The sequence below is a fragment of the Scomber japonicus genome, chromosome 1, assembly GCF_027409825.1.
Source record: "Scomber japonicus isolate fScoJap1 chromosome 1, fScoJap1.pri, whole genome shotgun sequence".
NCBI lineage: Eukaryota > Metazoa > Chordata > Actinopteri > Scombriformes > Scombridae > Scomber > Scomber japonicus.
Genome location: NC_070578.1, coordinates 22,412,221 through 22,427,617, shown reverse-complemented (window position 1 = coordinate 22,427,617; position 15,397 = coordinate 22,412,221). Strand labels below are relative to the sequence as shown.

At 40.6% G+C, this 15,397-nt stretch overlaps 1 protein-coding gene across 3 annotated transcripts in view; it reads left to right on the top strand.

The window, feature by feature from the left end:
* Window positions 1-12,308, top strand: part of sbf2 (SET binding factor 2) — a 98,089-nt gene extending 85,781 nt beyond the window's left edge. For all 3 annotated transcript variants that reach the window (XM_053324235.1, XM_053324218.1, XM_053324227.1), the window contains 11 exons: window positions 806-982; window positions 1,426-1,527; window positions 4,296-4,481; window positions 5,521-5,647; window positions 7,043-7,170; window positions 8,636-8,860; window positions 8,952-9,059; window positions 9,144-9,334; window positions 10,247-10,334; window positions 10,411-10,542; window positions 10,935-12,308. In XM_053324235.1, the coding sequence (XP_053180210.1) occupies window positions 806-982; window positions 1,426-1,527; window positions 4,296-4,481; window positions 5,521-5,647; window positions 7,043-7,170; window positions 8,636-8,860; window positions 8,952-9,059; window positions 9,144-9,334; window positions 10,247-10,334; window positions 10,411-10,542; window positions 10,935-11,033 (1,563 nt within the window). In that variant the 3' untranslated portion in view covers window positions 11,034-12,308. The remainder of the gene's footprint in view (window positions 1-805; window positions 983-1,425; window positions 1,528-4,295; window positions 4,482-5,520; window positions 5,648-7,042; window positions 7,171-8,635; window positions 8,861-8,951; window positions 9,060-9,143; window positions 9,335-10,246; window positions 10,335-10,410; window positions 10,543-10,934) is intronic.
* Window positions 12,309-15,397: the final 3,089 nt, after the last annotated feature.

Sequence of the window (15,397 nt, the reverse complement as noted above, 5' to 3'; positions counted from 1 at the left end):
GAATATATTAACACTCTCCTTGAGAATAAAGAATAAGTCTGAGCATGTAGTAAGACTGTAGAAATAGTTCTGTATATCTAAAACATCTACAGTCATGTAAAATCTATTATCAGCCACAATATAACAGCTCCTCAGACTGGCTTCTGGCCAACACAGAAATGGACACTGTTATGAAAAGACGTTTATGTACTTATTCTAATAAAAACAGATTATTTGTCAGAAAGCCACATAAGACGCCATTGGTGTTAAAGTACACGTTAAGAAAAACATTTTGTTGACCTCTCTATCTCAGTTTCGAAGTTGTGGTAATAAGCCTGAGTCAGTGAGACTAAAAGCAGTGGGAGTTCCTCTTCTAGAGTGATTCAGGTCCGCTCAGTTTCCCAAAATCTGATTTATCATAAAGATTTTCCTCGTTCCAGTTAGACAGTCTCTGTTCTTGGCACATAAAGTCTTCTGACACCTGTCTCAGATGGACGTGGTAGAATGCACACTAATACCCCAGACGTCTCCTCTAAGTGGGATACTGAGGCACACTGAATATGTTTTTAGGATCTATAAAGCAACTGTGAAATGTTTCCATATGTGAAAATGAGGAGTGCCAAATTTTAAAAACTCTTTTCAATGTAATGATAGACACCACCAATTTCTAAACCTACCACAGAACTGAGGCAACACTCAAACAGAACTAAAGTAGTAGTCCAGACTGCATGGAATTACGTATTTTTCTGATCATTAGATGTCATTTTATTTGAACATGTTAGATTTCTGCTGCCTTACCCACTGCTCTTTGTGTCTCTTTGGACAGGGCCTCAGAGTGGACTCCTCTCTGAACTGTGAACTGGTGCCAGTGGACTTTGCAGACACACGGCAGGTGAAAGCCTCTTTTAAGAAGCTGTTGAGAGCCTGTGCTCCCAGCGCCACCTCATCTGATGCGGAGGACTCCTTCCTCAAAGCCTTGGAGGACTCTGAATGGATCCTGCAGGTGAAAACACAACATAGACACAATACTGTTCTCGTATTTTATCACGAGTTCTCATTCACAGCACCACTGTGAGTCAGAGTCGACTTCTAATCATTGTGTGAGAAAGAACCCAGCAGTCAGCTCTGTGTGCGAGTTTCACATAATGGATAAATCCACTCTGAAGCCATTTTCCCAAGGGAAGTGGATTCGCAACGATGGGATCGCTACAGAGCTCTTTGTTATGCTGGTTATCTGATTGACCCCCTGCAGCCTTTGTCCTTACATTGAACATATCGTAGAGCATCGAAAAATATTATCTGTGGGAAACCTAACATAAGCAACAAGCAGATTCAGCAAGTAATTTACCAGTAGACCAAACATGGTAATGCATGCACAGAGAGGATTAATTGTGTGTGTGTTTGTGTGTCTATGTGTTCACTTGCACATATGTTGATCGCCCACAGCTTCATAAGATCCTGCAGCTGGCACTAATCCTGGTGGAGCTTCTGGACAGCGGCTCATCTGTTCTCCTCAGCCTGGAGGATGGCTGGGACATGACTACACAAGTGAGACAAATACATTTATGAATAAACACCCAGTAACACAGACAGATGTGGAGAGGACTCAAGAAGAAGTGGTCGAGCACAGTGTGTGTAGAGCAGAGAGACATTTCCTAATATCTGTTTTTTTGCTCATTTTAAAGTTTGCATAAAAAAACTGAGTGGAAAAAACAAACATTTGGAAAACAGCAGAAATATCACAAAATAAGTTTTACGCTTGGCTGAGGTAGGAAAGTTGGCATGTTGATGATAGATGGAAGCTAGCGTTCATGTCACGCTGCTACTCATCATTACATGCTTCTCCTTCACCAGAAAACCAGTAAAATAAAGAATAAGAAGAGTTTGGAGTGTTAAATGTGTGTAACCACATCATTACTGGTACATGTCCAGATGGGGGCTCTTGTTAGACGTCACCATCCCCTCTTTATCAGCTGATAAAAACACCACAGGGAACACATGGATCAAAACAGACACATTTATAGATTAGTCGGGGAAAAACCCACACAAATAACATCTTAAACACTCAGTTAATCATGTTATACTGTCATGTCCTCTTGGTTATATTTGCGTATATGTAGCTGATAGAAACATGTAGCTATTTACATTACATATGTTACCACAAGTTCAGAAGTTCACTGACAGAAAATGTTCCAAGAAGCACTCATTTACCACTGAGTATCTGTTCAATGCACTTTCATTGTTTGATTATGTTAAAAAAAGAATAAACAACATGCATATTCTGCAATTCTAACTTGGGGGGTGGGGGTGGAGGGAAATAAACAAATAAATAGGAATTTTAAAAATGTAACAAATATCCAGATGTCGCCACAAAAGATGGTTAATCACATAAATATTCTTAATTTATTGACAACAGCTGTGCAGACAAATTGTCTGGCATTACTGATCTTCTTACCACAATTGGGTCAAGAGAACTGCCACACAGGTCCACCACCCAAATATTGAAACAGTATTTTGAAAGTAGTTAGTGAAAGTTTTTAGTGTGATCATTAGTGTGATCAGAGATTGTCCACAGTCGCCTGCAGCATCCACCAGACTTCACTTATAAATGCGGCATATGTGAATCATAAATCTGCCACACCTTTAGTGCTTATCTTCTAATCAGCTGTGTCACCGGTGACCCAGTTATGCTAAAGGTCAGGAAAATGAAAAGGTTTTTGTACTGATTTCAATCATGAAAGTTTATGGTTCTGATTTGAAGGCATGTAAACAAAAAAGTCTGGTTCTAACCTGATCAGTTGTCAGTATCGTTTTGCTGCACCATTTTGTCGCATGTTTGCAGCCTTTGCTCATATTTTCCATGTTGACCTTTTAAAGTGCACATTTGTGTTGCAAGTGTGTCTCTTTCTGTGTGTTTATGGGGGTTTGTGAAGCCCTGGGCTGCTGTTTAAAAGCAGAGTTTGTGGGTCCCTTATGCCAGGCACGTGTTAGGCCCGGAGCATCTCTCTCCACGGGCCACCAGCTCCATCACGCCAGGTCTTGATCAAGCCTGCACAGGCAAATGGGCTCCATATGCTCTGGCTCTCCTGCCTCTGACCACGGACCATAGACACCCAGCAAACAGGATGCAGAACTTTCTTGTTTTCTGTTTTTTCTTCTCATCCTCAGTCTAAACCTTTTCCTCTATCTCTTATTCAGTCTTTTATCTCGTGCCTCACTTCTCCTTTGAGTCCTCTCCTCAGTCTCTTTGTAATCTCAGGGTCTTATTTCTGTGCCTGGGCACAGGGGGCTTCCTCTACCACTCAGGGCTGGATGTTCTTGTAAACCCCATGGGGACACCATGAACTGTTTTTCCCGCTCATTCCACACGTGTCAGGGCTCATTAGCTGTGTTGGAGGAGACACGGGCAGGGAGGCGGGCCAAACATATTGCATGTGTAGACAAGTGGTTCTCAACTGGTGTTTTGTGGAGTGAGCTCAAGTGTGCCTGAAGATTTAACTACAATTTTATATAAATGTTATTGAGAGCAGATGATCAGTTTGTGTTGTGTTGGCCTTCAGCTTTAAAGGGGGTGCAATTCAACAGCATGCCATCCACTTAAAAAACATGTTAGATGCTGTATTGAAATCATGCATGAGAAGTGGAAAAACTGCTGTGGAGTGGTAGTGAAACAGCTGCCTCTTTCTGTTAGTGGTAAACTGATCATGATTTTTAACCCCTGTATATTAAACGTAATGAAAACTATCAAATTAAATTAGTGACAGTCGATTGTTGATAAAATATTTTCCCACTAAAACTACAGCCTGACCAATATGTTGACAAGTATTGGCTTATAACAGATATATTGGTTTGACTGTGTATGTTAGCTGATAAGTATCAATACAGAAATACCAAAAATAAGTTCACTAATTCAGAACACTGTCTCCTTTTCACTGTCCAGAACAGTAAATATATTGGTCACAATTCTTTAATAATCAAATTAAACAGATAGTTAATGTTTCTTTGTTATTTGTTTGTTTTAAAAACTTAATATCAGCCAATGCAGTTTCATCACAGGATGTTTTAAACTCAGAGGATTCATATCAAAGCATTCATTTCAGATTCATATCAATGTTTTGTTTTTATCCTCATCAGAAAATGAAGATGTCCTCTAAGCTATGAGGTTAAGACACCAACCATGAACCACAAAGAGTTCAGCCAGGGACCTTTGTCCAATCCTTTCATTGCCTGTCATCTATGCACTGTCTGTTTGTCTTTATTTAAGACTTAAAATGCCCCAAAAACTACTTTTCAAACCTCAATCTTTCTCTCTGCAGGTGGTGTCTTTAGTGCAGCTGCTGAGTGATCCTTTCTACCGGACTCTGGAGGGCTTTCAGGTGCTGCTGGAGAAAGAGTGGCTCTCCTTTGGCCACAAGTTCAGCCAGCGGAGCAACTTGAGTCCCAGCAGCCAGGGCAGCGGCTTCACACCCATCTTCCTGCAGTTCCTGGACTGCGTGCACCAGGTGAAGCATAAACCCCACATTTTTTTACCACTGTACCTCAGGTGCTCTGTACAGTCTGCAACATGACTCCTCTCTATTTTCATAGTTTCTAAATGAGCTAATCACATTCCTCAAAAGAGTACAGGCAAGACGGTGAAGAAGGTAATTATCTATACATTTGGTTTAGTTTTGCACGTTGCATTCCAAACACTGTAGATGTCATTTCGACAGCGTATTACACCGGGGAGTGTGCAGGGAGGCTGTTGCCCAGATGGTCTGTGAACCCAGTGATCAGTGCTGAGCTGTGTGCGCTCGCGTGTTTCAGCATCCCTTCACATTTCAATGTGTGTTCAGAGCAGCATGTGGAAAATTGCACTTTGGGGGATTGAGAGTCTCTAGGAAGGGTTTGGGTGTGCTTCAGGGTTTCAGGATTTCAGGGGGGTTGGGGGGGGGGGCTAAGAATGAAGCTCGCTCAGCTGAGGTCCAGAGAGCTGTGTCCGCTGTAAAATGCTAACTTTAGAGAATGTTGTTGGTTTTTTTGTGTCTCTGGGGTCTTACAGACCCACTCCCATACACTTACATCAACACATAGTTTGAGCATTTGTCTTTTGAAACTGTAGTCTTGGCAGCTATGACAGTTTGGCGGGGGTCCTGGGGGCCTGGAAAGCTATAAACAGGGGAGGGGGGGTTCGGACAAGAGCTGAAAATAGAAGTGCCTCATCTCCAAAACAGCTGTTGTTTTTGCCAATAGACCCAGGTGGCCTCAAATATTCAACACTTCTCTCTCACTGGCCACCTCACATTGCTGGATGGGAACAATGGAGCTACAGTCCTCCCAGCTCGGTCTGGATTGTGTCTGATGATATCACTAACCTTTGCCCCCACAAGGACAGGAGACATTCTTTTCTGTTCCTAATTGGTCGTCTTTGCTCTGGAGAGACGTGAAGTCACAACATGAGGACACAATCCAGCTGTCACACATACTGACTTTCTCTCTCTGTCTCTCCTCTTCTCCTCTCTCTGTCTGACTATCTTTATGCATCTCTTCATGTGTTTGCAGATTTTGGAGCAACATCCTCTGGAGTTTGAGTTTAATCAGTATTATCTGAAGTTCCTGGCCTATCATCACATCTCTAACCGCTTCAAGAACTTCCTGTTGGATTCGGACTATGAGCGCTTGGAACATGGTTAGTGTCCCGTACAGTCTAATCCAACTGGGATTGTTTTTTAATATCATCTTTTTTTATTTTAAGGAAGGGCTGTTTTACTAGTGGCTGTACGTGTCTTTCGTAAAACCAATCACACTTAACGTTTAAAGTTTACCTTTAAATATTAACACACTATCATGGTTTGACTATTGTTTGGTGGACATTGACAAGTCACACAGCTCTCCCTACCCGCCCAAAATGACCCAGAAATGATGATGACTTCACCCACACAGTAATAGACACCAGCACTGTTCCTGCCTGCAACACAGTAACACAGGACTATAAATACATCTGAAATGTGCAACTACACTGAATCTTTCAAAACCACAAGAGGAGACCCAAAAAAAACATCAGTAGTGCAGGATGGCAAGATGGCAAGATGGCAGTAGCTTATGCTGTGACTGAAAGGAAATTACAAAAGTATCACATCTCATGGAGAGTACTTTTACCACTCTGAAGGAGAAGTAAATTAATAAATCAATTGGGGATTAGAAACATACAACAGGAGTTTTTGAGTCCCCTTGTAATTTTCAAATATTTGTTATATATTATTAAACTGTTGATTAAATTGTGTTTATAGGATGAAAAATCATAATCATTATTATTGTTGTTGTAATCTTCTTCACATTTGGTCATGCAGTTGATATGGATTTTGATTGTGTTAAACAGATTCATACATTGGTCTGGTGTATTACTGGAAGTTGTTAGAAATTGTCAAGTCAGCCTCATTTTCTACATAAAATAGTTTTCTACTAAAATTTTACTCTCCACATAAATATTTCTAGATGTTTAGCTGCCAACAAGATTTGGTTTTTGGATCCCACTTTCAAAAAGGAAAGTCTAAAGTCTAAACTGAGTGTAAATGGAGGTTGTGTCACCGGGTGGAAATGAGCAGTGAGAGGCTAAGTGATGAAAATGAGGATTGTTTTGGGACATAAAGCATGATGTTCTTTTAAAACTGGAGGTTGTGTTCATGACAATAAAAATAAATTTGGTTTGGAGTGTTCATGATAGGAAATTAAAAAGCCATTGATGAAAAACAGGCCACAACAGCTCATTCAGCCATATATCTTTTTTTATTAAAGGAGGCAGTGCATGCTGTGGGATGAGGTTTGGAGGGGAAGGGAGGGGGTCAAGTGTTACTGCAAAAATTTCATTAATTTTCATTATCTGCACATATCCAATTAATGTATTCGTATTCTTTCACACAGATAGCACCCACTTAACACTTCAGATGAGGAACTCCTATGTAGTTTAAAACATGAACCGCTCTGTTGAATGACAGGCTTTTGAACACAGTCAGCTAAAACGATCTGAAGGATGAATCGGTCCGTGTGTTGAACACTTCTCCTTTGTGTTTTGTTTTTTTTGCAGGCTTGTTGTTTGAGGATAAAGGTGACAAGCAGGCGCGTAGAGGAGTCTGTATCTGGGAGTGCGTCAACAGGATGCACAGGAGGAGTCCCATCTTCTTCAACTATCTGTACAGCCCATCAGAGAGCGAAGTGAGTCTTTCTGTCTGTTTTTCTATGTTTTTGTTTTTTTAAACAATCAAGTATTTTAGTCTGTCCTTTTCTTGTTCTGCTCATTTCTAATACATTCGGTTGCTGTGTTCGCCTCACAAAAGTCATGTCCGTCCTGACGATCCTGAAACAGTCGTACCACCCGACATACAAATTCACCAGTTAATCTCTTTGTTTTATGTCAATTAATTTACTGTATAGTTTTGGGGGGGGGGGGGTTAGGGTTAGGGTTAGGGTTAGGGTTAGGGTTAGGGTTAGGGAGGGGGGGGGGGGGGGGGGGGTTAAAGATTTTTTCTGGCATAGACACCTTTATTAGCAGTAGAGAGACAGGAAATCACAGGAGAGAGGGGAGTGTGACCTGCAGCAAAGGTCCTCCGGCCGTGATTGGAACAAGGGTCCGCTGCGTCTGTGGGATGCGCTCTTAACCACTCGACCACCTGTGCTTCTACTGTGTAGCTTGACGAAATGATATTCTCTCATTTGATGATGTGTAAAGAACTTCACCTTTTGATTATCTGTAAAGCCAACCTGTTGTCAGCGGTCATCTTTGTTCATACTGAAGGTTTCCATCTGTTCATGGTCGGTCATTTGTGATAAAAGCATCTTAATTCAAGTTTTTCATTATTTTCTTTTTCTTTGATAGTTTATGAAAGTGTCCCTCAGTTAAAAATACTGCTTGTTGTTCTGTCTCTGTCTTCCCTGGTTTGTTTTGACTCTGAATTCTTAATTATTTCACTAAACACTTCAACTGCTTTATGGACCTTTGATTAAGACTGCACAGCAGCTGCGATTTCTCTCTGCGTATCTGGCGGTGTGGAGTTGCATCACCACAGTTTCCAGTCACAGGGCCTTCCCGTATCAGACAGGGTCTCTAGAAAGTTGAAGGCTTGTTCAATTATCTCCTTCAGTGACAAATCCAGTTGGAGTTTAGCCAAACAGGATGCAGGAAATTGAGCTGCCTCAGACTCTGCAAGTCTCAACCCAACTACCTGGAACCTGTGGCAGACCCTTAGCCAACCTGGAGGATGACCTAGATGGCATCAAGTCTTCATCTCGTCCTTGTCTGTACACCTCAAATGGAATAAATGTGTCAAACTCTGGAGATCAAGCTTGATCTGTCTTTACCCTTGCAGTGTTCCAGTTTCCTGACAAAACTCTGTAACTTATTTCAGCCTTTTCATGATGAATGATCAGCTTCTTTATGTTGATGACTTTTCATGTTTCCTCTCATATCCCAGCAGAGTATAAATCAGTGAGCGGGGCTCATTGTCAAACTATTTCTTGATTAATCATGTTAGAATTACAACATTCAGACTATTATTTCACACTTTTTGGCCCTTACAAATTGTAGGCTTTTTGATTATCTTTGTTACTAAATGACTGTCTAATATTTGAGGTTATTCCACAGTATTTTACAAAATGATGACAATACTTTTATGTCTTGCAGGTGATCCTGAAGCCTTCCATCAGCATCCCCAGCCTGAATAAATGGGACTACTTCACAGATGAGACTCTGTCGACCGGGCCATGTTACGACTGGAGGATGATGGCTGTGAGGTTGGAGAGCTCAGAGGAGGCGGAAACCATCTCCAACAGCAAGAGGAGGATCGTGTGGCCATGTTACAGCAGCGTGAGCCGTGCCCAGCCGGACGCCATCACCAAACTCCTCGCTGTGAGAGCCTGTTACTAAAACTCTAATCTTTAGTTTCATTCTGTTTAGTTCTTACTTCATCAGTCACATTTGTCTGTTTTTGGTGCTGTAGGACATCGAGAAGCTGGATGGTGAGCTGAACCAGAGCCCCGAGAGATGGCAGACCACTCTAGAGAGAGTCCGAATCAGCATCCAGGAAGACCTCAAGCAAGAAGGAAATGTGGGTGTGCTTCACATCCCAACAATTAAATTACATAAAACTATTCTTTTGAGTGTCATAATTGTTATATTGTGCACTTTGCAGCTCCGGAAGCAGTCGGTGTCCATCTCAGGCCTCATTCCCACGTCCAGCCTGCAGGCCTTCCAGCGGCGCTCCATGCTGCACCTGCCAGACAGCGCGCTGGGTGAGGACCGCAGCACTGCCACAGCCAACGGGATCAACCGCCGAGCTGCAACACTTTACAACCAGTTCACCCCCAAGAGTGAGGAGAACAGGTGGGTCGTGAACTTCTCGAGCCCCGGAAAAAATAAAGTCCACATTTGATTCACTTACAACTGCTGCCGAGGGGCCAGTCCAGTCCAGTTTTGGAAGATGACTCAGCGCAATGGTATGCTGTGTGTCATGTTTGTGAGGATTGTCTGTACTCTGTTAAACTCAGGGTGTGTGATTTTACAATTACTAAGAGGTTAAAGTACAGTCTCTTGGCTTTAATATCTGGATATTTTCTCCTCTGAATTGGACAAACAGTCATTAAAATGTAATTTGTGTAAAAAAAAGTTTGTTGTTTTATATGAGTTCTTCAACTTTCACAGTTCAAGTAATCCTTTGATGGATACAAGTTGAAACAGATTATTTCCAAGCTTGCAACCCTTAAAATGACTTGACTTTTCTGTCAAATACCAGATCAGATATTTGCATGTCAAATGTTTGCAAGATTCACACTTTTACTCATTATTCCTGCAGATAACTTTGGATTTTTTATTGTATTACTGTCTATGTGGACATAAAAAGTCTTTGTTGAAGCTTATTGACAGGTCAAGGCTGATCTGGTTTCCAATCATTTAAATTGCTCTAAGAACATTGAAACATGACAGCAGGGATCTCTAGAAGAGACCCTTAAAAGAACATGAGAAGCGTTCTGGTCTCTTCTGTTTCAGAGTAATTCAGCTACCCACTGTTGGGCCTCTTTACACAACAGGAACACAATGTACAAAGGGTGCCAGAGTTCATCTTGTACATATGTAGAAATGTAGGCTTTGTGTTGTTCTGTGTATCTCTGCCCTTCTGTGCAGCTAAAGCTGGAATTGGCTCCACTGATTTATAAATATTGATCCAGCTGACTTTCACACATTATTCATTAGTGAAGGTTTAGAGATGTTACATTCAGACTTTGTGTCAATCCGCAGGTCTTATGAGGGGATCTTGTATAAACGTGGAGCACTGCTGAAAGGCTGGAAACCTCGTTGGTTTGTTTTGGACATCACAAAACACCAGGTGAGCACACAGCATCAGGTTTATTTAAGCAGCACTAAATCGTCAGGCTGAAAAGTTAACGTCTGTGTCTTCACAGCTGAGGTACTACGATACCGGCGAGGACACCAACTGCAGAGGCCACATCGATCTGGCAGAGGTGGAGTCCGTGATGATTGCTGCACCCACTATTGGAGCTCCCAAACACATCAGCGAAAAGGCTTTCTTTGACGTGAGTACATTTTAATCCAGATGTCCACCGGATGTTGCTGTGATGTGTTCTGGTTGCATCGTAGCTGTTACATCACCGTCTGTTTCAATGCTAATAGACCCAAGTGTAATGAGATATAAGCTGCTTTCCTGTTTTTTTGTGTTTTTGTTTGATAGATTTTAATGTATAGTGAATGAAATGCACTTTAATACAATTTTGAACTCAGCTCTGCCCGTCCTTAATTATTTTTTAAGTGCCCTGAACTGACCTGATATCCCTGAATTTTCTTGTTCACATTTTTGTCACCTTTTTTCACCCATCATGTGTTTGCATCCCTGAAAGTGATCCGCTGTTTTATTTGGTCACCTAAATCTTTTCTATCGCCCTGGTTCACATTTCATATCTTCTTCCAGCTAAAGACCAGCAAGCGAGTCTACAACTTCTGCGCTTCAGACGCTCCCAGCGCCCAGCTGTGGATGGACAAGATCCAGAACTGCATCTCTGATGCCTGAGCGCCGAGGACATCACATCGTATCACGAACATTAGAGGTGACGTCAGGTGGTTGAGAGCAGAGACGTGGCGATCACTCAGCTCAGCTTATAGATGTCTTTAACTTCATGGACCACAGTTAACAAAGTGCCTGGTAGTGGAGGATGAATACTGTCCATCCATCATTGGATCCACTTCTCCGCCTGTTACTTGTCAGGCTGTCGTCACTCTGCAGGTCAGCTTCAGTCAGAGTCAGCCGAACACGTCCGTCTCTGCTGTCAGCTCCCTCCTCTGTGCCTCCGACAGGGATAAAGTGAAGATAAGCTGATGTTTTAGGGCACTGCACTACCAAGGAAATGTTATCCTACTTAAGCTGTAAATAGATCAAAGCAATATCACTGGCCATTCAAACTGTGGGTTCAAGTTTAGAATTTAAAATATAGAGGAGAGCCTTTAAAATAATTTCTATTTTACTATGAGGAGAGGTTACTGCTGCTTAAAAGAAACATATGAACCGCCAAAAACTCAGAGATTTTAATGCACAACATGAAAAAGCTATTTGTTTGCACTTAGCTCTAAAGTATGCACTCCTTATCCAATATAGATTTTCTAACAGATGCAGACAGCGAGGCTAAAGGCATTACCTTACAATGTACATATGACACTTCCTCAAGACATTAAAGAAAAAAAAAGTTTGCACAGTGAATTCAAAAGAGTTACCTGACATTTTTGTATTTAAATATGTGATGTTTTCTCTATTTTGCTGATTGTTGTTTGACTTCTGCATAACACATTTGTCTCATGTAATGTAAATTATTGTTTTTTATTAAAAGTGTAACTGTGTGGTTTCTTCATGTTTTTCTGTAAATACTTGTGTGACATTTCATTTTATATACTGTATGTGCTGAACATAAGTATACTTTTCTAACCTTAATTCTAATGTGACCAACAAGTCTTTTTTTATGTGTTGTTAATGGTGCAAATACCTGAGTGGCCTGTTCCCTGTTTGTAATGAACCATTGTAATGAAAATAAAATGGAGACGTTTTTGTTGTCCAGGCAGGCTCTGTGTCTTTTAAGGGCTTTTAAAGAAATTAATGAATATATCATGTAGGACATTGTGGTTTTCTTAAATTCTGGTCTCATCTGTTCTCTGTTTGTGCATCCTATACAGTTTCATTAAGAAGAAAAAAACAAGAAAACAAATGAAGCTATTCAAAGACGTCAGAGGCTTTGTTACTGTATCTTTGTACCATGTTTTGTGGTGACACTAATTTTTGGAAATAAACCAAACATACTTGAAAACAACCTTTCACTGACGTCTTGTTTTAAGCTAAAGTCCTGCAATTCAATTTTTACTGAAGTGGAAATATCCAAATGTTCAGTGTTCAATCATAATCAAATCATTGGTCACATTTATGTCTGTATGAGTTGTGTAATCACCACAGGGAACATCAAGCCTGTGTTAATTTTTTTGTTAAAGCTACATAAATGTGAGGTGATGTGTAGATTTTTTTATGTAAGTTTGGTTAAGTAATACATAATATGGAAATACATACTGTAAGTAAATACAGTGAAATAAACTATACCTGAGCATGGTACTTGGCTGGCCTCCACAGCAGGAATTGTATTTTGACAAATTAAACTAAATCTTAGTAAGTTGTCTGCTTGATGGAAACTTCTTGGGTAACAATGTAAAATATAAAATTTAAAAAAAATCATTCAAATGAATGTGCACCATTCTATTTAAAATAAACCCTGAAAAAAGTACACATGGATTGTTTTAAAAATTAAAATGCATTTATGATCCCTGAATGATGAACCCACACACTGAATCAGAGCTCCATTTTCTTTATTTGCAACATTTCAACCAACTGCAGTTTCCAGTGCCTCTAATACAGACAGTCCCAGTTCAGGTTTAATCATGTGTCTTATTTTTCTAGGATCTGTATGTACATATGACATGATATCCCCCTTATTCTGTTTCTATTAATTCTATATTTGACACTATATATGTTTTACCTCTGGTTGCCCTCCAGTGTCTTGTTAACCTTCTCTGTGGCACTGAACCTGTTACTATCTACACTCACTGACCACTTTAAAGGAATACCTGTCAGAAAGGTGATACTTCTACTTAATGTTTATTACTGAGGACATAGTGGGTGGTGGTGGTATACTGGAGCGCATTATTTTAAATGGTGTTCCTATTATTTTATCTACTCCATTAACATTGTCATATTTGGGTGCCATTAAACCCTCTTCTTCAATGGATTAATGGCACCTGATTGAGGAATTAGCACCTAATCAACGCACTAAACTCATGATATTCCCAAAACAGTTGTGGATGGAAGCAAAAAATTAATTAAATTTTCGTGGGCTGATTTTCTGAAATTTTTGGTTAAATTTTATTAATATTTGGATGGAAATGTGACGGTAGAGACTGTACATGTTAAACTGCAGTAAAGTTATTACTTTACTGTGTATTTACACGCATGACCCCACCACATAACTCTTTATCAAGACTTGCTAATGTTTATGACTACATATTATTGAAAGTCTGAGTGGGAACTTCCTCACTTGAAAATATGGTAAAAACTACTTTTACCATGAAAATGTCCCTGTTACTGTACTGTTCCCTTAACAGATCTACAGGAAGCCCCCATGCATATCATTAACATTATTACCCATTTTTCCATAATTAATACATAAGATACACAATAAATAGAATGAATCTGTGTTAGTTGAAATAAAATCTGTATGAATAGTGTTAATTTTTTCTTTTAGCTCTACTAAACTAATAATTAAGCACAGGCTAATTTACAGCTACAGAACATGGCAGTGATCAGAAAAAATGAGGAGCAATGCAATGAGATGTCATAATGGAAATCCAAGTGAACATGTGATGTAGAACTATGTTTTGTAAACAGCATTAGCAACATATGAAATAAATAGCAGCATGGCATGGTCCACCTCTTCCGTCCAGACTGAAATATCTTCACAGATACTGGATGGACTGCCAGATGTTCATGATTCCAGGAATTAAAGCAGTAGGCTAAGTGTACAGCTGTTTGGACAGGTGGGTAGAGATTTAATTTTGTACAAACATTCTCATGCGATGCCAGACTGGTTTATCTCTCCAGACTTGTTCTGTAACATCTGATGTTGTGGTGTATAGATTCAAATTAGGGCCACATGTCTTGTAGTTGTTTATCACCAATCATCATGTCTGTGTGAAAACTTTTGGATCAAATGAAGTCAAATGTTTGAATGTGTAATAAAATATTTGAGCAAATAGATTTAATGTTTGAATATGTAAAGAGACCTGTGGCCACCAAGATGTCAACCATTGGTTTGCTGTCTCCTGTTTTGAAGTTTGGAGTTTGTATTTGGACCGTCGCCATATTGGATTTTGGGAGCCAGAAGTGACCGTATTTGTAATAGGGGGGGGGGGGGGTCAATTAGGCCTACATTAACAGTTTGTTTATGACCAAATACCCCAGCTATAAATTGTGCCAAGCACTATAATTAGCAAATGTTAACAGATAACATACTGATCATAGTTAACGTTATATCTGATGAACATCAGCATGTATTTCAAGTATTAGCATTGAGCTCATAGACCCTCAGTGTTATACAATGGGTAATAGGATATCACAGGATACAGGAAGAAAACATAAACCATTTGTAATTGCCACGTTTTTCTGGCCTCTTGTGAACACGTCCTCTTTATTAGAGATTGTCTCTCAATGAAAGGTAATCTGACACCACTGAAACTGTGCTTTTTGCTCAAAGCCAACAACGGAGGAGCCTGGAGAGGATGATGATGGGTGTCTCACTTGCCAGCAATGAATATGGGACTGGGCAGGAGCCCCAGCTCAGGCTCAGTGGCGCCTGGATGGCGGCGCTGAACAGGACTCCTGCAGTCCCATGAAGGTCTGTGTCTGAGAGCAAGGTCAGAAGTAGAGCAGAGGGTGTTTTTAGGGGAGGGGGGAGGTGGTGGTTGTTTGTCTCCCATCTGGCTTGTAGGGGCAGCAGGTGCAGAGCTGCAGCGGGCCAACATCTGGGCATAGCCTCTGGAAGGCCTCTCCATATTTAGCCTCTTGCTTTGGGTACGGAGATTAGGACCTGTGCCCACTGAGTGAGGGATGCAGCGGAAGTTATCCAGCAGGATTGTGAGGAATGCCAGGAATCGTCCTCCAGAAGACGAAATGCAGCGCTTTACCCAACAGCAGCCACTTATTGACTCCACATAACTTCGTTGCATGAAAATTACTTGTATGAAAATTACATTAAGACATGAAAGATTTTTGCTGTTATGTAAGCATGACGTGACCTCGGCTACATTACAGTGGTTTTTCCTCCGAGGTTTGGGTCAGATTATCGATAA